Below are 23,805 nucleotides of genomic sequence, written 5' to 3' on the forward strand. Positions count from 1 at the left end.
GAATTTGTTGATATCTTTCCAAATGAAATCTCATTCCTATTTATAGGAATTTTCATGTCTCTTCATAGAGACATTTTCAATAGATATCTCTATGAATAAATAAATAATAATTATTCATTTAATTTTGTAACTATTTAAATAATATTTTATGAATAGTTATAATTCTTTTAAAAATCAAATGATATAACTTTTGACCAATGACCAAAAGATTTATTTTTGATTAATTACACCCATTCATTTATAATTCTTGGGATACTATAAATATTTGAAAATATTCAAATAATATTTTATTAATAAATTAAATTATAAAATAATAAATGTAAAATTAAATAATTTATGAAACAAAAGGCGAAGGGGGAGTTGAGGCGAGTTTAGAAACGTGAAGTTGAGACAAATGGCGTATGGAAGTAGTCTATCTGGTGGGGCAGGGGAAATCCAGGAGTGACCAATGGAAGTGAAACGCGTGGAAGAAGCTTAGCCAGAACAGAGACGATTTTATTAGGGTCTGAAAATTAGTGGGAGAGAGATGAGAGGGTTGTCATTTTCAATTGGGAGGTGGAGCCCAGCCCTTGTAGAGATTAATGGAGAAAGGTGCATTTTTGTTTTCTAGGCTTCATCATAATAATGCTTGACAACAACAGTAAAGGCAATTCGAAGTTGGGGGTTCACACCTCACCCTTCAATCAATTATTCCATTTTTCGTCTTCACTTTTCTTTCCCTCCTTTTCAATATATTTTGTCTTCATTTTCAAATATATAAATTATACACTAAAACCAATCCTTATCTCATAATAGTCTCATTATTATAGGATGATGTGAAACCATGAAACTTCTTACCACTTTACCATTCTAACGGGCTACGCAAATGCATTTGTTTTCTACTTGTCCAAATCCATAGGTTTCGTTGTATGTTTTTCTCTTTCGAAAATAACACGTTGATTAAAAAAGAGGGAAGATTAGAGAGGAGAGCAATGGTGGGTGGTGTCTGCCTCTGCTTTGGCCGGTGGTTACCATTGGGTTGCATAGGTCCTATCTGACCACAGTCGTCACCTTGCGAGAGCAAAGATCCTTTGTGACTTAGGAATCAATGCTTTTGAACAATGCTAAATGCGCTTATGAATTTGGGGTTTGATTCCTTCTTGTTGTCGCTTGATTGGAGGAGAAGGTGGGGATGCTGCTCCCTGTGTTCCTGTGTTTCCAGCCTTGGGTTTTATTCGGTCTCTGGTTTCGATTACACACACATATATATTCGCTTATCAGTGATAATTTTCACGACCAGAAGACAGTGCATTCCAATTTATGATCCATTAAAAAAGAAAAAGGACGGATATGGGAACCCCGTCCATCAAATGGCTAAAACCATTGGAAGAAACTTTAAGAACAAAACCCTTCCTTCCATTTTCCAAAATTGGTTCAAACCAAGTTTAAAACACCATCTATCAACTCAAATTGTACAAGTTCTGACCTGTAATTTAAACAACATAAGAAACTGCAAGTAATAAATCACATGCCAACCGCAAGTCAATGGTGGTGAAACTTATGGGTACATTTAGTAAAAATCTTGGGATCTGGAAATAATTTAGCCACCTCCTGATTTGAGAGTATTACTTAACCTGCATAACAGTTTACTACATTAGATGGAACCACCACTCTCTCAATAAAATTTCAGCAATAAGTATATCAGCACCATAAATGATTATAGAGCTGCTGTGCCTGTGATCATGAGTAAATTTAAAAATTTTATGTTCTTATTAATATTTATGATCATGTTCCCGCAAAAGCTTTTAATTTTTTTAATGAAATGATATGCCTTCGCATTGATATCTGATTTGACTAAGCATCTATAACAGATTACCATTCTTGTTGCTTTTAAATTTCCCTAAATTTTCCTAGTTTTGTCATTGTTTTTAGAAAGTTCCCCTTGAAAGCACAAATACAGAACCCTAAATCAGCAACGCCTCCATATTATCATAAAGCAGGGAACCCTATAGTCACTCACACTCAACAACAGTTCCTATAAAAACCTACATCCCAATGTAAACTAAGTTTGATACTAAACAACTATCATGACTAGATACTAGACCAGACATAAACTTCTTGAAAGGTACCATAAGCAGTTGTGTTACTAGAGATAAACAAAGAAGCTGTACTTACCAGTCCATGCCCTCAAAAAGTCCTTCACCCTTGACTGCACATGTTTTAAATATTGCCCACTGACGGTTTTTTAATTTGTGCAACTCCAAAGCCTCGGTCACGGCAGCAGCATCAAGCGCACCAGGTAGATCCTGTTCATTTTGAACAAATGTGTTTTAAAATTGTAAAACTTGAAAGACCAAGATCATGGAAATCTTGTCCTATGCAGAGTAGAACATTTTACAACTACTTTTGCAGCTTTGAATGGTAGAGCATAGAGCAAATGTAGTGTTCACCTGCTTGTTAGCAAAAATTAGGGCTATTGCACCTTTAAGTTCATCCTCCTGCCCAACAGTTTAATGATTCAGTCAGCATCTACCATATGACATTAAAAGAGTTACAGAGGAGTTGAGGGAGACATGACTAGCCAGTTTAGACATAAGAATACCTCTAAAATGGCATGAAATTCTTCCTTGGCTATTCCAATTCTATCAGTGTCACTTGAATCAACAACATAAATTATTGCTTGTGTATTTGGGAAATAGCATCTCCAATATGGCCTGTAAAAGATGCAGATTAAAAAGAAAAGTGGAAGACGAGTGTTGGAGGGTGGTGAAGACAATCGGCGTATTCAACAAGCAGCAAATTGCCCGATGAAAGGACTAAAATCATCACAAAGAAAGCAAATTGGCAATGAAAAATTCCGAAAAACAAAACTCCTTCCTGAGTAAATAAATGAAAAATGATGAATCTTCTTTCAACTCTCCTTATTGTCCAGCTAAAGAGCAGCCAGAAAAACCCACAAGATATTCCCATATCAGAATTAAATAAATAGAGGAAGCAAAGTAACTTAGAGGTTGCATCTCCATTAGTTAGAAGACACACCACAACAGTTAAAGCTACTTTAACAAATCAATTGAAAATCTCATCTGTACCAAAAGTGTTGGGATGTTTCCTTGAGAAAACAAAGCTTAAAAACAAGTACCTGATGCTTGTCTGACCACCTGCAAAAAAACAAAACTATATTTGATTTAAACTGGAACAAAGAGTTAAATGAATGTTACAACTTTATAGAATCTCACAGCTGATAAGCAAAACGGAGCTACATGTTTAAACTCAACAACAGAAACAATTTCTCTGTAAATTCAAGCCACAAAAGTTTGTGCTGATATAATCTTATACAATTCAAACTGTAACTAAATTCCCAAAGGCCTTGTGGCAAATGCCAATGCAAGCAGGCCAACCAGATAACTATAGGATCAAAAATGAAATTCAATGATTCAATTTTAAGTAAAAGGATTAAGGCAAATTTCAATGATTCGATAAATTAAATTGAACTCCATTTGTATAAACTACATCAGCTGCTATTTCAGATTTATTAACGTTAACTTACCTAAATCCCATACTTGAAACTTGATGTTGTTGTATTGTACAGTCTCTACATTAAACCCAATCGCTGCAAAAAAAGAGTTCAAAAAAAATGGCGCATCGAAGCTGTCAGTCATTTAGAAAAAAAATGAAAACCCAAAACAAGAATGATAAAGAAGAATTGAGAGAGTAGCCGGCAAAGGCAAACCTACTTGGAATTGTAGAGACTACCTCACCCATCTGAAGCCGATCTGTTGGAAGATGATCAAAATAATAATTAAAAAAAATATGGAATAAATAACACCCAAAATTAGAAAATAAAGAGGAAAAATGGAAAAGAAATAAAAGCGATAGGCTTGTTTAGGAAAGATCGAAAGGCTACAGAGAATAGTAGTTTTGCCAGCATTGTCAAGACCCAGTACGAGAATTCGAGCTTCTCTGTTACCGAACAGAGAGGAGAACATCCGAGTAAAAACAATACCCATTTCTTCCCTGTTGATTCCTTTAGCAATTGCTACCACTAATTACCGATCTAACACAGATTCTAAGCTACTTTAGTTTTAGTGTCGCAAGTAGTATTTACAAAAATCCAGCTTTATTTGTTTTTGTTAATCGTTATTTACATATTTATCTTAATTTTAAAAATAAAAATTGTTTGTGTAAAGGAAAAGAATTAGGAACGTTACGTACCTAAATACTAATTAATAGTTGTATTTTTTTAGAATAAGAATAGTGTATAAATGAGGTATTGATAATCATAAATTACTAAAGGATAATAATTATCAAGCTTAATGATATTAGGCCTAAATAGCTTAGGAGCGTTATTAAGTTTATCATATTTATATTATTAAATTATATTACTATTCTTAATATATATTATTAACTCTAAATTTAATTATTTAGTCGAGCTCGAATATTCAGGTTTGAGCTACTCAAAGGTCATACCATCCTTCTAAATCTTAATGCTTGCTTGAAATATGAAAGGATATGGACAATTTAAAAAGTGGGTTTAGAAAAAAAAATTAAAAGCTTGAACTTAGATTTTAGCATTCAAGGCTAAAACTTTACTCGTCTATTTTATAGTTTTGCAATGTATTTTTATTTTATTATGCATTTTATATTATATAACATAATACTATATAAAGATTAAAATATACTTTTTAACTATTACAATATTCAAGGCAAGGGTGAGGAAGCCTGAGTTTAAACTCGTACTTTGTACATACCACACGACTCTAAAAAATAGTTAAGTTGTCTATATTTCAAAATTTAATAAAAAAACATCTACAAAATTAAATGTTAAATAAAAAATAGTATATATATTTAATTATAGGCTATTCCTAAAATGAATTTAGATTAAATATTCATAAAATATACCAATTATGTATATAAATAGCCCCGAATGAGAAGCTGTGATTTTGTCGGAAAAAGAAAAAGAAAATCTCCTGCATACCAGGCTTTCAAATAGAAAAGTGGCAACAGACTAAAACATAAACCCCATTTGATATAAGGCTCGTTAATGTCTTAGTTGTCATGCCCAACTCAGATCCAAATCAAAGAATAGTGCAACACCCTGAATCCAACCATTTTTAACAAAATCGAACATCCCATTTCATTAGTAGAAAGACATCATATGCAGCTGGAGCTTAGATCCTGTGCAAAATGAAAGGCCAAAACTTGTACAAGAAAAGGACTCGGTTCTAAATTTAAAACAGAATTAAACAATGTTAGGGTTAAGCTTATGCGGTTACTGACCACAGACCACTCCATTAATGTTGTTTTAGGATGGGTGCGAGAGAAAGATTCTCGTCTGTAACTTTGACAGTTTACCTATGATAGTTGGAAGTATCGTGGAGCGTGAGAGTTCCCTTCCCAATCATTGCTTACCCAACGATGAGACCATGGCAACAAGTTGACGAGATAAAACCCCTCTGTAAGCCAACTACTAGTCTCTGATGTAAGAGAAACCTGCCAAATGCTGCTCTTAGTTTCCCTAATAGCTTTCTTTATCCGAACTCTAAGGGTGAAGCCGTGAAGGGGGAAAGGCCGCCATAAGCAACAACATTAGTATCACCCAAAATATGCCAAGGTCGTAGGTTGCATGGTTGCGAGACTGACTCCACCAAGATGAGGTCAAAGCTGCTGTTGGACCCCACAAAACACCAATTGATGCCAAAGAGAAAATCCCAACTAGGGAAACCAACAAAGTGACTTTTAAAGAGGGCATCGAGTAGGAAGATCCATTGACTCTCATGCTAGCCCTTGATGTCGTTGAAGAAAAACAATGGAGAGGACCATAAGCTCCAAGTATCCCGTAGCAATAAGAAAAAAGAGAAACGAGCACCGACCAAGTGATCGAAAAATAGAGGGACAAGAAACTTGAGGGAGAGGGCAGAGTTGTGGCGACCTACAAAGCTACCTATCACTTAAGCGGCAAAGAGACAATGAAGGACCAAAGCCTCAAGAATGCAAAATGAGAGAGAAAGATCCACTCGAGAGTCCTAACTAGGGTAGATCCACTCGTTGGCGGAAAGCCCTCTAAAAAATTTGAAAAAAAATCATCAAGTCCTTCAAAAGTTTTGAAAATTTTATTTAGACCCTAAAATCCATGAAAATTTTAATTAAGCTTACAAATGTTTTGAAAATATTAATTAAAACCCTCTAATTTTTTTAAAAAAATTCTCATTAATTTCATCAAAATTTTTAAATTTTTTAATTGAACTCCAAAACTGATCACATTTCGCACTGGATAAACCCAATTCAATAATCATTCATCTACTGCACATTAATTCGAAAAAAGAAGAACAGTTTGTTATTTTAATGCCATTTCACTAATTTGAAAAAAAAAGAAGAAAGGAAACTTTACTAAATTATTTTCTATATCTGCTATCCAACACTTGTCCACGACAAATTATTTAAAAGTAGGTGAAGTTTCTTCCCATTTACGGAGCTTCCGTCTCTCTTCCAAATAACAGTTGGCTTCCATGAGAGTTGAAGATCACAGATTGTACTAAGACTGTCCTTGCACTTAGCATGTTCCTCAGTCAACACCTCTTACGGAAATATCTCCACTTTGAAAACTTGGCCAAATAATAGTGAAACTAGGGTAGGGAATTAATTTAAAGAAGCAATGGTGGCGTCGAGTCGCCGCGCAGTTGGGAGTTGGGACAGGAGCACACCCCCACCCCAGCTGCTTAAGGTTTGCTTTAATTAATGGTGAGCACGTGACCCTGTGAGGTTGCCGCCAAGCAAGAAATAGAGAAAAACTGCTGACTTTGCATTTCATACTTTTGTGAATCAACAACGTTCCGTTTCCCTTCCTCTTTCGGGGATGACAGCTTTTTTACGAGCGGCACTAAAATTAGAACTCTTTTGAGGAATATGTCCTTTGCTTTGATTTGTGTCATTTTCTTCCTTTCCTTTATTCCTCTACAAGTACTTTAAAAGTGAAATTTATAATTCGTAAAAACAAAAGATCATTATTCCCATCAAAATTTTTATATATCATATTCTTTGTACTAGCAAACGGCTCAAAACGGTTGATTTCTGTGCAACGACAGGCTAATAATAATTATAGGGTATAATTAAAGGTCCATTTCCATGTACTTTCCATTTTGCTCTTGTTTATCAGGCCTTGGCCAATACTCCACTTGGGACTTGAGTTTGCTATAGTTGGCAGGCAAGCAAGCGTATCCAGACTTTCAGTAATTAATGAACTTTGTTGTTATGGTCTCGCAGTAAAATATAGCTGGTTACTGATGACACGATGAACTATAAGTTGCTTTGTCTTATGGAAATTGGATGTGGATTTGGGAAGAGAACTCACTCACTTCTAATTTATGTTCTCATCAAAATTTACATTTTCCGACTATCAAAATCGAACAACTTCTCTGGACAGAGAAAGCAATCAAGCAAAAAAGATAAAGGAAAAAAGAAGAAGAAGAAGAAAAAAAGTGAAATTTCTCTCACCCTCTGCGAAGAGGGACCAAATTGAAAAAAAGAAAAGAAAAAGGAAAGCAAGTAAGCAACTAAGAGCTAAGCTCACTGGTTTGATTTTGGTCTGGGGTTGGTTGGCTGTCATGGTTGTCATGGTTTTCAGAGTTGTCTGTTACTGTTGGAAATTGTTGATCGTCGTCGTCGTCGTCGTCGTCATCGCCACTCATCTCTCCTTTCACTTTCTCGCCACTTTCGTCTTTCTTTGATCCTTCCTTGTCATCATCAACCTTGCCATTTATATTACCACCGAAAGAGGAAGCTTTAGTGCATACAATTACAGGGGTAGCCAAGAACGTGGGTTTCTCTTCACCGGCCATTATCACCAGAATCTTCTCCTCATAAACCTTCACCTGCTTGGTTGAGTCGCCCTCATTTTCACCACTTTCGACATCCCTTTCGACATCACCTCCTTCACTGTTGTTGTCCAAACGACCAGAAAGCCGCCAGTAGGAACAAGCTAAGATCAAGAGAGCAAAAGCAATGAGGCCCAGCATCGCTGCTAGGCCACCAAAGAGGTAAGGCACGGGAGAGTGCCATGGAGAGCGTGGTTGCCCCATTGCTGGTGGTGACATTGAGGGCATAGCTGCTGTTTCTACTGTGTTAACGCTGCTAATTGGTCTCATTTTTAGTGTTTCTTTATAGACCTCGATTTCTTCTTGTTAACAGAGAAGGTGGTAGTTTGGTTGAGGTAGAGGAAAAGAAGGTGAAGAGTGTGAACCTGAAAAGCAGAGAAGGTGAGGACTGTTATTTATAAGCAGAGAAAGTGAGGGAAATCTCAACCCCCCAAAAAAAAAAAAACTCTCACTGCTTTTTGATTAGGTTAGGGTCACGGACTAGGCCCTGTATACGTAGTTTTTTCACTCTATTAACGATGGCCTGGTGCACTCTGATGTTGGCTCAGATCCTGGGCATCCCGGGAGTGACCCTAATGGACCATGGTGCGTTCTGATCGGGCCTGAAGGCTAGAAACATAGGACCCACGTTGCTGGTGTGGGTCCCCAAACCACCAATGGCAGCTCTGTGTCATGGGAGTATAAGCATATTAGGCAGTAGCATTTTCCTTCGGATAAATTTGTATTGGTTTTTATTTTTTATTTTGCCATTAAGATATAAAATAGTACACTAAGCTTAAAAAAGTTTTCCAAATATCTAACCTGATTTGAAATTTTGTGGATGCTGATTCTATTATTTCATTTCAAATCTTTAAAGAGAGCCCATTTTCGTCCTTTACACACACACACAAAAATAAAATAAAACTACATATATGCATAATATATATTCCCTTTTATAAAATGCAAATTTCAAATCCTTTAGTTTTAGTGCCCAAAAAATTCAGTGTTGGACCTAGATTCATGTTAATCCAAAAGGCATTGATGCTTGAAGTGCTAACTCAACATCAATGCTCATGTTTTAATTTGGAATCAAGAATTAATCGATTTGGATCTAATCCTATGATGTTGCTGCTGCTAGCTACTCGCTGACACAAATTTAATTTTCATATATTGATTGTGAAACATTATTCTTTAGTATAGATCCCAGCAACATTTTGACTTAGTTGCTGATGACATGATAATAATAGGGAGATTGTGATTTGTATGTAATACACAATTTTTCTCTTTTCTTGTGAGTGTGACCGAATAATAGTCCATTCCTTTTATCATTCCAATTTCTCTATAATTACATCATGACTTTTATATAAGAGAATTGTCCAATATCAACATAACCAAAATTATTAATTATGTTGAAATTTTAAATACAATATAAGATGTAACATGCTTAAACATTATTGTTTCCACTATTTATAATAATATATGTATAAAAATTGTTACCAAATTACACTTGGGAATTAATATTTTACATTCAAAATTAGCATAAATTAATCAGCAATCTCTTAATTTAGTGGTAAAAATATTGGTACGAGAGTTTGAGTTCAATTTCTAATAATTTCATCCGTACTCCCAATTATTAAAAGAAATTAGTGTAAATTGAGCAGTAAATTATTAAAATGCAACTTTCATGCTAATATTGCAAATCCACTGATGTGCAAAACTTTTAAAATACTTTTGGATTTGACAAATTGAATTTCAACTAATTTATATAAAATATATAATCTTTATTACATAATAAATGGAATCCACAAGAGAAATAAACCATTTATATACTTTAAAAAGTTTTTAAGAAAAAACCCATTATGATTGAATATTAGTTGAATATATGGATGTCGTCATTGGAAGACAACATGTTGATATAGTGATAAGAATGGGGCCAGCCTACACAACTGATTAATTTTGGTTTAATAGAAGAAAAGGAGAGTTGTTTACTTTCAAAGCCGACGATGGCTAGAAAATAAAGAGTGGTGAAACAAGGCATTGTGCAAGTAATTATAAGAGGGAAGGGCACTCAAGTGTTTTATGTGTACTTGTGGGGGGTCCATACCATATCTTAGCGCACTGAGTTCAAATTGCTGAGATCAACCACAATCATTTAATTAATAAGCAAGATAATAGTGAAAGCATTAGCTTTGTGGGTAAAGTGGGTGGCAATGGCATCACAACAATGTCTTATGTGGCTTACCTATTCATGTCTCGCTTGGGAAAGGAAAATCATTCTTCCAAATGTGCCTTCATCTCTATCTACTATTTTCCATAATCCCATCCCCATATATTATGGTGAAAATGGTAAAGCTATAGGAAGTAGCAATAAGTCTCTAAGATCATACTGCAGTTAGGCTGCTACCTCTATAAAAAAAGATAAGATGCCTTTTTTAAATCATCTTAAGATAGGCCTACAGATCTATAATAAGTATTAATTGGTGATGATTGTTATTAAAACTGGGGCATATCAATCATGCCCTAAGGATGAAAAAGGTGTGGGATTGTGTATTTGTTTAGTGTCAAAAACTGCAGTGGTATATTTTATGGATACGTAGAAAACTCAGATGCAAAATTAGCTGTACTTACCAACGACACAATTAATAGAGAGATTAGCTGGAAAGAAGCATATGATAAGGATTTTCTAAATAGAAAATTTTATATATTCATCACACAATATATATGTGAATCCTACAGTTTGCATATTGATTCACGGTTAAAAAAGAGTCAATGGCATGTGAACTGTTGAGTACTTGCCTTTCAAAAGTCAAAGAAAAAAAAACATTTGCTGTGATGATATGATATGATGAATGAGGTTGGGTTTTGAACACCATTTAATGGGTATAAACCTTACAGATCACCACTGCCACGCCTGCAAGAATGGTTGACTCTGGTTGGACATTAAATGAAATGAAATTAGTTGAGTCACAGGAAATAGGTTAACCTGTGAAATTTGGTTGGACCAACAACTGCATTTGCACGAGCCCCCTCACCTTCCCCCCCTCTCTTCTATTTCTCTATGCTAAACTCATCATTCTGACAATGATTTCGCATTGACTAACATTTTAGACACGTCAGAGTCATCACTAATCAATTATTCACAGCTTACAGGTAAGATATTATTTTGATCAGTTACCTTCGCACTGCACCCATTGGCCTACATTTTTTTATTCAGGTATTCACTCACACCCTCTCTTCATTGGATTTCAGCTTCAGCTTCAACTATGAAGGTAGTGGTAAATAATTGAGCAAAGAGATGGGGTCAGTGAACTGATGAAAGTAACCCAACATAAAAAATATGGTAATGGGATCTGCCTTCCGTACATCAGCTCTACTGTACAAGAATTCATATGACAAATGCAGTATTCCCTACTTTTCCGTTCCGTACCTTAGTAAGGCTGTGTTTATTAGGTACCCTCCTAAGTTGAAACCTGGAAACTATTCATGCACACAACATTAAAACTATAATATATCAAACATACCGTTTAATATACGAAGCTAAATTCAAACATACCATCTAAGGCTCAAATAAACGGCAGAAATATTCAAACACAATTAATTAATGGACGACATAGCTAATTAGCTAAACCTTGGGGGTTGGTGTGGTCTAATTAGCATTAATATTAAGTTTCCAAAAACTAAGCAAATGTAAATCTAGACAGGGTAATGTGTAATAAAAGTAGAAGGAATTGGAGCAGGTAGAGGAGGAGAGATCAGGTGGAAGATGAGTGGGATGGGGACCCATCGGACACCTTTGGGAAATAGTCGAGGACAAAGAGGAATAATTGGTGCACTATCAAATAGTTGAAGACCCCACCGAGCTGGACTGGCGTTCGACCACACCATCATCAAGCACTTTATGCTTTTGCTTGCCACCCTCTCCGCCTGGGAGGTCCCATTGCTCTCGGACCTTGGCGCTTCGCACTTGGCCTCACCTCTCTTTCGTTGTTTGGATGAATTCATAGCTAATCATCCAATATATACCGTACAGTGAGGGAGCGAGGGGGTCACTGCGCACTTAAACCTATGGGTCCCTTAATTATCGTGAACGACTGTAGCTGCTTTATATACTTAAATTATTTTCCTTACCCTTCACCCTCAAGGTATATATTTGCAAATCGCCTCTATCTTCACCTTAAGTTGCTTTACATGTACTCTTTGCTGCGTCATGATTGAGTCTATTACAATTGATCATACTTTATTCACTTCATGATGTTAAGTTATTTTCAGTTTGCATCAATCATTTGTGTTATTAAAATTTATAAGTATGCGTATGAAAAATATCATCCTTTTCTAATACAAACAAAGCTTACATTAGCTTCTAAATGAAAAGAAAAAGAAAAAGAAGAGATTTCACAAGGATTGAACCTTATGTAGTATATACAAGTTGCCACTAAATGAGTAGTTTATGGATAATATAATCTTAGACAACATGACTACACTTTTAACTCACATATAAGTTGCCATTAGATCAATAATTTATTGAAAAAAAAATAAACAATTTTAATTTTAAAAAAGTGATGATAATTCAACTTAACATACTTTGGAGTCCCACCGTTTGGTTAAGTAACTTGTTTGCAAAGTGGTGATATTTAGGGTAACAAGATCGAAAAATCGATGTACTCGGTTCAATTTTAAGTTGGTGTTATAATTCGAATCGCACAATTCAATTTAAGTTCAATTTTTCTACATTAAACCCATTTCATCTAGATCAAACCGAATTTTATGTTTAAAGCAATAGTTCTAATTGAATAATAAATTGACCATTTCAAACTCTATATAGACTAATTCATTTAACCCTATAATTATTATCATTATAATTATGAACAATAACAACTAGATATGATTATATATACTAGAAGATAAAGTTATGGAAATATTTCATAAAAAGTTATAAAAGTGTAATTTCATATTAGAGTAAGTGAACCATAATTCTAATTTATTAGGAAAATAATTTGTTAAAATTATAATATTTTATTTATAAAAAAATTACTTTTCACAATTAATCAATTATATGACATATGTAATCATTCAGTTATAACTAATTTAAAATAACACAAAAACATTAGGTATATTGATGATTTATATATTAACTTTCCTTTTAACAACTTTGAATGATTTATCAACTTAATAGCTTAACTTAAAATGATATTTTAAAGTTTTATTGATGATTATTGTCGAAACCATTTTTATTTAAACGGGGTCAACTTTTATTTAAAAACGAAAATGGAGTAGCCACCAATCTATTTTTATGAGGTGTGATTGGGTCACCTGGAAAAGTAGTTGTTTTTAATAAACGATTTGATCTTATTAAAAATAACGAATTTGATCCACGAAATTTAGAAAAATGGGTTCGGGAATCGGTTACGTACGAGGAAGGATTAACACCCTCGTAACGCCCAAAATTGGTACCTAGTTGATTAATTAATGTCTTAATGTCGAATATTGAAAATTTGAAGAGATCAAAACAATTCCCCTTTTAAAATCCTTATTGAAATTTATTATTTTGAAAGCTAAATAAAATTTGGCCATCTTACTTTAATGAAGAAATCGAAACCCCGTAAGTTAGGGTACGATTCTTTGAAGTTCCGATGACAACTCACAAAGTTGTTTTTATTAAAAACTCATCTTGAGATAATAAAATGTCGTGTCCAGTGAGTTAAGATATAACATTTTGAATTTTCGAGAAAGCTTTTATTTGAAATTTGTGTGATTTTATTGAAAAAGGGATACTCGGCTATTTTGAATTTAACGAGAAAATTGAAGCCCAGTAAGTTAAGGCATAATCTTCTCGAAAATCTTAAATATCGAGTCTTGTTTTATAAACTTTTGAATAAAATGTAATGTGATTAAATGATAACATACTGACATAAAAAGGATAATTTGTAAATGAATCATACACTAATGAATAACAAATAATTAATAAACAAATATAAACATGCATGGCAACAATAATTTAATCATACATTATATAAATATCAATATCAATATTTTAAAATTAAATGAATTAATAATCAATTTTAAAAGATATACTAAAGGAATCAATGGCAAAAGGAGAAATTATAATCAATAAATTATACGCTCAAAATTTTAAAATAAACAATATATATGAGTTAAAACAAATAATATATGTACAATTTAATACAAATAATATCTACAATTTGAAATGAATTGGATAATTTACAATAAATAATATATAATAAATTTGAAATAATAAAACATATAAAATTTAAAATTTTGATGATAATTCTAGAATAATCATACGTGATAAATCCAAAATAATAGTATATAATAAGTTTAAAAATATTAATGATAAATTTAAAATAATGTTAACAATAAATTTAAAATAATAATATTGATAAATTACAAATAATAAAACATGATAAATCTAAAATAATAATATACAATACACTTAGGGTGCGTTTGGTTTGCTGTATTAGATTAGAGGTGTAATAGTAAATCAACTGTTTGGTTGAATGTAATGGAATAGAGGCGTAATAGTAATCTTGTGTTTGGTTGAATGGAATAGAGGTGTAATAGCATAGTGGAAAAAACTAAAATGACTAGAATACCCTTAGCATAAATTTGTTTTGGTAAATGATTATTGTTATTGTTATTTAAATTTTAATAAGATTATTATTATCAATAATAAATATTTCAATCATATTTAAACATAATTATTATTAAATATATTTTAATTAAAATATATAATTTAATAAAATTCTTAATAATTAGCAGAAATTTGTTTTGGTAAATTATTATTGTTATTATTATTTAAATTTTAATAAGATTATTAATATCAATAATAAATAATTTAATCATATTTAAACATAATTATTATTAAATATATTATAATTAAAATATATAATTTAATAAAATTCTTAATAATTAATATTCTTATATGAATTTACTCAAATCATAATATATGATACTGCAAAATATAAATTAACATAATTATTATTAAATATATTATAATTAAAATATATAATTTAATAAAATTCTTAATAATTAATATTCTTATATGAATTTACTCAAATCATAATATATGATACTGCAAAATATAAATTAACATAATTATTATTAAATATATTATAATTAAAATATATAATTTAATAAAATTCTTAATAATTAATATTCTTGTATGAATTTACTCAAATCATAATATATGATACTATAAATGAAAATTTGAAATAATTAATATTAAATATATTTTAATTAAAATATATGATTTAATAAAATTTAAATTTTAATAAGATTATTAATATCAATAATAAATAATTTAATCATATTTAAACATAATTATTATTAAATATATTATAATTAAAATATATAATTTAATAAAATTCTTAATAATTAATATTCTTATATGAATTTACTCAAATCATAATATATGATACTGCAAAATATAAATTAACATAATTATTATTAAATATATTATAATTAAAATATATAATTTAATAAAATTCTTAATAATTAATATTCTTATATGAATTTACTCAAATCATAATATATGATACTATAAATGAAAATTTGAAATAATTAATATTAAATATATTTTAATTAAAATATATGATTTAATAAAATTTAAATTTTAATAAGATTATTAATATCAATAATAAATAATTTAATCATATTTAAACATAATTATTATTAAATATATTATAATTAAAATATATAATTTAATAAAATTCTTAATAATTAATATTCTTATATGAATTTACTCAAATCATAATATATGATACTGTAAAATATAAATTAACATAATTATTATTAAATATATTATAATTAAAATATATAATTTAATAAAATTCTTAATAATTAATATTCTTATATGAATTTACTCAAATCATAATATATGATACTATAAATGAAAATTTGAAATAATTAATATTGAATATATTTTAATTAAAATATATGATTTAATAAAATTTAAAATAATTATAACTAATAAATTATATTTTATGAATTTGTATAATTTAAAATAATAATTATTACATATAATTTAATAATTAATATTAAATTTCATAAAATTCTTGATAATAAATTTTCTTATATGAATTTATACAATTTAAAATAATTAATATTAAATATAATTTAATTGTGATATATAATTTCATAAAATTCTTAATAATAAAATGTTCTTATATGAATTTACTAAAATCAATATATAACTTGAGAATTATATTCGCATAAACATAATTAACTTATATTAAGAAAAGGTTAGATGAAAATGAAATTGTACATCATAATCCATATGTTATATAGTTTTACAACATCAAAAGTTTGAACATTGATATTTAATGGTGAGAAAGAAATCTTCTGACCCATTCCAATCGGGCAACAGAAGGTAAACTAAAGAAAACGATCATTTGAGTTAGATGATCAGGAATTTTACTCAAAGCATCATACTGCTGATCGTCGGTTAAACCTTCAATTGACCATAAGGCTAAATATAAATTTGAAGCTTTCTCTTCCATCTTTTGATGTTCTTCTGACTTCTGCTGAACTACCACCTCGGAGGCAATACTCCTACTGATTTGATCGCCAACGGCCTGGATTTTTCCCCCCAACAAAGTGGCAGCCTCATCAAATGAAGAATATACATTATCACGAGCATCAGATTTCTTCTTTCTCTTGTTTGAAGATGAGGAACCCCTTGGTCTCTATCTCCTCATGGATCTGCAGAAACATCCATGTCGTCTAAAGAGACGTCGACCATGATCATAGAATGTGTTTCTCTCTTCATTCATATCTGTAGTACGTTCATCCTCGATGTATTTCTTCAAGAACATCAAGAATTTGTTTGAGCGTCTTTCCCATCTTTGATCTCTTGCGTATATGGCGATAAGTTGGTTGTAGTAAGGAAAGAACGATGTCCGAATCGATAGGCTTCTTTGTGACTCTAAAAAATGAGGAAATCATATTAGTTATAAGTTTTGTAAAAAACAAATAAATACTTGAAATACATTTTACCTTTAGATAGGATTCCCAAATCGCATCTTCAAAAACAACGAGTGCCTATGTCGTCCCAACCAAAACCATTGTTGTTTTGGCCATTAAGCATGTCGTAGACGACTGACCATTCCCTTTTTAGGCACCTAATCCGAGATGCAATATTTGGCTTCGCCTTCAACATTGCTCTTGGTAAAGCCTTTTCTAGCATTTTTTCTAGCTCGTTCAAATAACCGGCCTTGAATCCGGTATCAGTATTAAATGTTCCTACATTGTGCAAATCCACCATGCAAGAAACCAAGGCTGCATCTTTTTCTGGAATCCATTTTCTTTTGCTTCCTCGAGAAGCTTGAGAAGAAGCATGTGATTGTGGAACACCTGACATTATTATCTTAAGAAAAAAAATTAACATTATTTACTGTTTTTAATATCATGAATCAAAAGGTGAACAGTTTATAATATTATATCATTAGTTCAATATCATGAATCAAAAGCTTAATACTAAATTTAATGAAATAACACATGCTGAATGAAAAGATAATTAAATTATAATTCAACAAAGTTTAGTACAATACAGAATTTTAATCAAACACCACCAAAGTTTCATAAACTAGATACATAAAATAACATCAACAAATCAATTCAAACTCAATTTGTCCCTAAACCTAACTAATTTCTAGATGCTTACCATTCACGGAACATTTGGTTGGCTAGTTCCATCTAACTTTTAATAAACCAAAGTATCTTTCAATAACATTACGTGCTGAGGCATGTTTCATATTAAAAAACTCTTGCGGAGAACTTGGCTGATAACCCTGATGCCACTCGTTCAAATGATATCGTTGTCCTCTAAAATGTGCAAGAAATCCCTCACAATTTGTGTAGCTAGCATCAACTAGATAATAACAACCTAAAAAATAATTTTTTTAAATGATTAATTCAGCACAAAAAATTTGATCTTAATGAATAATTCAAAGTCCTCTAACTATCTACTTTACCATTAGGAACTTTTAGTCCATGTGTCCTACTAATGGCATCTCGAAGAACACGTCCATCAGCAACTGAACCTTCCCAACCAGGAAGAACGTAAACAAATTGCATATCAGGTGTACAAACACCTAGCATATTTGTTGCTATGTCACCTTTTCGCGTTCGATATCTAGGTTTATCAACTGTTGGAACCCTAATCTTGATGTGGGTTCCATCAAGAGCACCTAAGCAATTCTATATCAGATGATATAAAACCTTGAGTTAGAATACTAATTTAAATCTAAATCAACTAAATGTTGTACAAACTATATATAAAACTCAGTTCAATACCTTAAACCATTTCCACCTTGTGTCAGAAGAATCAGCTGTAATTGGCTCCGCCTTTTTAAATAACACATCTTGTAAGCGTATGACAGCATTTAAAACACTATGAAATGCTCTGCTAACAGTTTCCTTGGACCTTCTAAAGTGATGCTTGATAACTCGATTTTTCAGGTGATGGGAGATGATATGTAAAAACATTGCCACTTGCTCATCAACAAGCATGTTTCTGGACGACTTCAATCCCCCTAACGATTCTAACATCTCACATAGTTTAAAAAAGGCAGTTATATTCATCCTAACCTGTTCAATACAGGTCTCGTCACTAGCATATACAAGCCTTTTCACATAATCCCGTTTTGCATAAAAATCTAAGGTGTAGGACCTAATCATTGGTCTATAAGTATGTAGGCTAAGGCTGGCACCCATTCTAAATAAGAACCAAATCGCAATTCTACAGATTTCCAACCATATTGTCAATGCAGCACCAATTCTTTTACGCCTCACACTTTGTGCAATTAAAGGCAGACGAGCCATTACTGCAACATATTAAAATTAGAACTCAGTATCAATCCCCTGAAGTTGCAATTACACATTATCAATATATTTATAAATTATTAAATTTTTCGTCTTCGTAATTAAAATTTGTAGGTATATGTATAATTGAACTAAAATTAATTGTTGGTATTTGTTAGATTATAACTAAACTCATTATGATTTAATAAATTATAAAGCATGTTCAAATTTGTAGCTTTTGCTTTTGGGTTCAAAAATAATTTTCAAAAATAATTCGATTTAGAATGTTGTTTGTTTGGTATTACATATGGCTCTAACACTTTTGAGAAGCCATTTATGAAGTAATACTATACTAGGCTTAATAATTATTAATCAAAATTTTTACCAAATTTATTACTAATCATTAAATTTAAGGTAAATTGCACCTAAAGGTAATAAAATTGTTAATATATTTAGCTAATGTGTCTCAACATTTCTAAAAACTTAAAAGAGAAACTGTAAAAATAGACCTTCAAATTAGTTAACTAACTATTAAATCAACATTATAAATGTTTATTTAAAATTTAATTTTAGACTTTAGAGAAACAAATTATTAAAATAAATCTCGATAAGATATCTTTTTCAATTAATAAAATAGCTAATTCATTCAATTTTGTTGAGATATTGTTAATCTTCATAAGATTTTATCAATTTTAATTTTGAGAACATTTTATCCGTTCTTGTAACAAAAACATGAGTAATTAACATTATACGCATTTGAAAAGGAACGAACTCTTTATGAATAATTATGTCAATTGAGTGTCATTTTATAATTTGATAATTTATTTGAAAATAATATTATAATCAATTCAATTAAATAAGAAATTTGAATATTATTGTACATCATAAAAATTTATGTTAGCATTTTATCGTTGATGTACCGAATTATATTTTAATTAAAATATGAAGATTTAATCTTAAATTTGGACATTATATAAGAATCGAAATTGGAACTTGATTGATTGTTTGAGTCTTTAATAATTAATTCAATAATTAAAATAGAGAGCTTATTATATAAAAAAGCCTTGTAAATTAATTCAATAATTATTTGACTCTTTAATAATAACAACATAATTAACCCTATAAAATAATATCAAAACTTGCAAAACTGCAATTAATAATGGCCAAAACAAGCAGGAACCAAAACCTATAAAATAATATCAAAACAGACGTAACAATTTCCCCTTTCATCTTCTACTTACTAACAACAACTAAACAATTTCTGAATTGAAAAAAACAGCACTAACAACATTTTCCACTGTAAACTCCTTCAAACAACAGCAGAGTATCACAAAACTGTCTGAATTTAAATGGCAATTCACAAGTCTGGATCAGTCATTAAGCTAACTTAGAAAATGTAGCCGTAATTGCTCACTGCCTCAAGTCTGCAGTTAAGCTTATTAACTTTGATTGCAACCAAAATAAACCTAATGGTTCTGTACTACTACCTATGAAATAATAAACATAGCTTAAACAACATCAATTAACATACTTGCATGCCTTAAAAGTCTTTGGATTACAAAACAAATGAAAAGAGACAACAATCTTCTATGTATCAGATGTAAGATACAACCTTAAACCTAACACCATTCCACCTAAGCTAAGCAAACTGGAACAAAATCTAGCCAAAAGAGCAGAGCATTACTAACAACAAAATATAAACAAACCAAACAGACCAAGACGCAACAACAACTAAAATTACGCAAAATCTCCATTGTTTGGAATTTGAGCATATTAAGTATGCCAAACAACAACTAAACAATCATAAAGCTCATTAGCATGCCAAAGAACAAAAACAACAGATCGAAAGCAGTTAAGTAGGAATAGCAAGGGAGAGCAGATTCGTCCCCTCAAGTTTCTCTTCACAAATCGCAGAGGAGTTTTACTTGGGGAGGAAAACTAACCTGTAACCAGGGAAATCGGGGAAGAGTTCGATGAACAACAACCTGTAATGAGAAAGGGAAATCGATTAACTCCTATAAATAATGCAATACAGGCAAGAACCGAAACAAAGAACCGAAACAAATAATGCAATAAGGCAAGAACCGAAACAAACTATTTAGCCCTAAAATTATGTCTTCCAATCGAACATGCAAAACAATCTTTGGAAAAACCTTTGGAAAACTAACCGGGTGAATGCAAAATCGGGCAAGATTGCAATGAAGAAGGTGTCTGAAATAAGAAAAGGGAAATCGATTTGGGTTAGTGAACAGTTAAAATAAAACAGCAAATCGGTTCCTCCTTCTTGATAAAATGAAGAAAATCAAAGAAACAAACTCAAATCAATGACGGACTGAGTGGAAGGGAAAAGAACTTACCTTTGCAAGGAGGCGTCGGAGAATCTGAAGGCTGAGGACGAGGGCAAAAAATGGAAAAGCAGAGAAGGGGAAAACACAGATTAGGGAATCGGGGATAAGGGGCGTAATAGTTATTACGCAAATAATCTACATAGGGGTATTGGATTACACGCGGATTGGGATTACAGCGAACCAAACGGTGTAATAGCAGTGGGCCCGCTGCATAGGGGGAATACGCATGCATTCCCTCCAACCAAACGCGTTCTTAGATAATATTAATGATTAATTTAATAATAGTAAGTATAAACATTCAAATAATATCGATTCAAAATTAAAAAAAACATAATAATCAATACTTAAACAAATAAAACACAAGCAAATTAAATCAAACTAGTGATGATTAAATTGAATTTAAAAGCAATTAAAAGGAAAAATTAGAATAAAACCAAACTGAGGGCCAAAAATGGAAAAAATAGATAGTATAAAAATAAATTGCAATTGATAATATATGGAAAAAATTTAAAGCAAATAATCAAACAATTTAAAATGGATGATTTATAACACGAGTTTTAAAAATAAACAACATGTGTGACATAATATTAAAACAAATAAATTATATAATTAATGGAAAAAAAATAAAAGAATGACAAGAATGGTTAAATGAATGAACAATATGTAAATAAGAAAGTTGATGGATAAATAAACAAATAAAAGTAAAAGAATAATTAATGATTAAACAATTAAATAGATAAATAAAAAAAGGTTAAAAAAACGCTTAAGTCAGCCTTACTCCCACAATATGAAGATTCAACGAAATTCCTCCACCAAAATCCAACTCAAATGAAAGCAACTTAAAAAGAAACGAAGATGAACAAAAAACAAAATAAGAACAAGCCACAGAAAATAAGAATGCAAGAGAAGGAGAAATTTGAGTGAATGCTCTTAAGAATTATTATTGCTCCAAACTCCAGTGTTTTACAATGAAGGGAGAGGCCTCTATTTATAGTTGAGCCTCCCCAAATCCAACGGTATAGATCAATTACATCAACGGCTAAGATTAAAGGGTATCTACAAATTAAATCTCTAAGATTACAAAATCTTATCTTCTAAGATTGCATATCATATCTAAGATTGCATATCCTTAAAGATTATATTTCCATATGTATCAAGCTTTTAGATGGATCTTTAACCTTTTCAAGTAATGGGTCATTCCGATCGGGCCAAATGATATAATTTTGGACTGGACTTGGACTTTGTTTTATTATTTTGAGTTTATTATTTTTTTGTGAGCCCGGGGCTAAATTGGCCTATTACAATTATGATATTAATTTATTTATTTAATTCACTTTATAAATGTAAATGAATTTAGAGAACGTATAATAATTATTGTGAAAAAAAAATCAAGACTTATAATATTAATTCTTTTTAAGCCCAAAACAATGTGATATTATTTTTTTTTTACAAAACTTAAATTTAGTAAAAACTGCTGAACTGAATCGAAATTACCAGTTTCGAATATCTCAAATTTTATTTTAAATCAAAAAAAATTCAAATTAATTTTTGTCCAAAAATTGAACCAAACTGAATACACCCTCATGATATCCTGGATCTCATTCGCTTTAGCTTGTTTTTGTCCCCTTCTTCTTTGAATGGTACAATAATGCGGTCATAAACATTTTGCTTTTCTTTTCTTTCCTGTACAGAAATCTGCCTTAGACCCCGCTTCAAGTCACACCCAAAATTTGGGTTGTTTATGTACATTTTCTTTTTTCTTCATCAAGTTTATCTCAAAGTGGTATTCATGTTGTAATAAATGTCGATAATAGTGGTAGAACGATCGCAAAGCAATAAGAAAAATAATAAATAAGAACATACAGATTTTATATGAAAACCCTTTTGATGAAAAATTACAATTCACTAATATTAAAAAACGAATGATACAAAAATAGTTTTGACTACATCTATTTAAGAGTTAAAAACCCTATTCTAATCAAAGTCAAATAGAAGAGGAGTTTCTCCCCCACAAATCCTCTCATTTTACTGCCAACAAATAACAGAATTCAAGTCACATCATCTCTAACAATACAAACACCTAAAACCTCCGTCAATTTAACCATATTCTCACCCTAATTTTTTTTTATTGTGGAATAAATATATAATACATGTTCCAACAAAACACTTGTAATGATTAGTCTTCTATTTAATCATATCATTACATAAAAAAAAATGCTCTCCCTATCTACACTTGTCTGCAACTATTTTGATGCTTTGTGTTTTTTTTTTAAGCACTTAATCAGTAGTTATTCGTTTCTTTTCGCCCTAAGCCACTTGAGCATGAAAAAATGCGCCCTAGCTTTTTCTTATTCTTGATTGAATTTGATGGTGTCACCTTTCTTTTGGACAACTTTGTAATATAATCAGATTCCACTTTTGTACTTAATCCCTTTCTCCCTTTATTAACCATAATCTTTGTTATCTTTAAAATAATACTATTCCCAATCGTAATTAGTGGCTAGCTGTACCACCATTTTTAAAAGGTCAATGCCAATGTACCACCAAAATACTACTGTATATATACATCATGTTATACATCACATGATAAGCATGGATTTACTCCTAACACTATACACACTTATATAAAGACTGTAATATATATATATATCATATTAAAGATCACATGAATAAGCATGGAATTACTCCTAACACTATATACACATATACACAGACTGTATCCAGATCATTTGTTTACAGGTGATATATGTCGCCATTGATGCACAAAAAATCTGCAGATTTTGGTGTAAAAAAGTTGCAGAATCATGATT

General features: G+C 31.0%; 3 protein-coding genes across 3 annotated transcripts; all 3 read right to left on the bottom strand.

The window, feature by feature from the left end:
* Nucleotides 1-1,373: 1,373 nt before the first annotated feature.
* On the bottom strand, nucleotides 1,374-4,091 carry LOC105768675 (ADP-ribosylation factor 3). Its single transcript, XM_012588745.2, has 8 exons — nucleotides 3,884-4,091; nucleotides 3,714-3,752; nucleotides 3,527-3,589; nucleotides 3,119-3,137; nucleotides 2,582-2,693; nucleotides 2,430-2,477; nucleotides 2,155-2,285; nucleotides 1,374-1,613 (listed from the first exon to the last, which is right to left on the bottom strand). Exons 1-8 carry the CDS (start codon nucleotides 3,984-3,986, stop codon nucleotides 1,580-1,582), a joined length of 549 nt encoding a protein of 182 aa, XP_012444199.1. The 5' UTR covers nucleotides 3,987-4,091; the 3' UTR covers nucleotides 1,374-1,579.
* Nucleotides 4,092-7,309: 3,218 nt separating this feature from the next.
* LOC105768673 (protein GLUTAMINE DUMPER 3) lies at nucleotides 7,310-8,227 on the bottom strand. The gene has a single exon (XM_012588744.2). The coding sequence runs from the start codon at nucleotides 8,118-8,120 to the stop codon at nucleotides 7,530-7,532; it is 591 nt and encodes a 196-aa protein (XP_012444198.1). The 5' UTR covers nucleotides 8,121-8,227; the 3' UTR covers nucleotides 7,310-7,529.
* An 8,689-nt stretch (nucleotides 8,228-16,916) lies between these two features.
* LOC105765022 (uncharacterized) lies at nucleotides 16,917-21,099 on the bottom strand. The gene is made up of 7 exons (XM_052631032.1): nucleotides 21,005-21,099; nucleotides 20,816-20,858; nucleotides 20,591-20,632; nucleotides 18,141-18,670; nucleotides 17,819-18,044; nucleotides 17,509-17,730; nucleotides 16,917-17,211 (listed from the first exon to the last, which is right to left on the bottom strand). The coding sequence occupies exons 4-6, from the start codon at nucleotides 18,666-18,668 to the stop codon at nucleotides 17,531-17,533; spliced, it is 954 nt and encodes a 317-aa protein (XP_052486992.1). The 5' UTR covers nucleotides 18,669-18,670; nucleotides 20,591-20,632; nucleotides 20,816-20,858; nucleotides 21,005-21,099; the 3' UTR covers nucleotides 16,917-17,211; nucleotides 17,509-17,530.
* Nucleotides 21,100-23,805: the final 2,706 nt, after the last annotated feature.

The sequence above is a fragment of the Gossypium raimondii genome, chromosome 5 (genome assembly GCF_025698545.1).
Source record: "Gossypium raimondii isolate GPD5lz chromosome 5, ASM2569854v1, whole genome shotgun sequence".
In the NCBI taxonomy this organism is placed as follows: Eukaryota; Viridiplantae; Streptophyta; class Magnoliopsida; order Malvales; family Malvaceae; genus Gossypium; species Gossypium raimondii.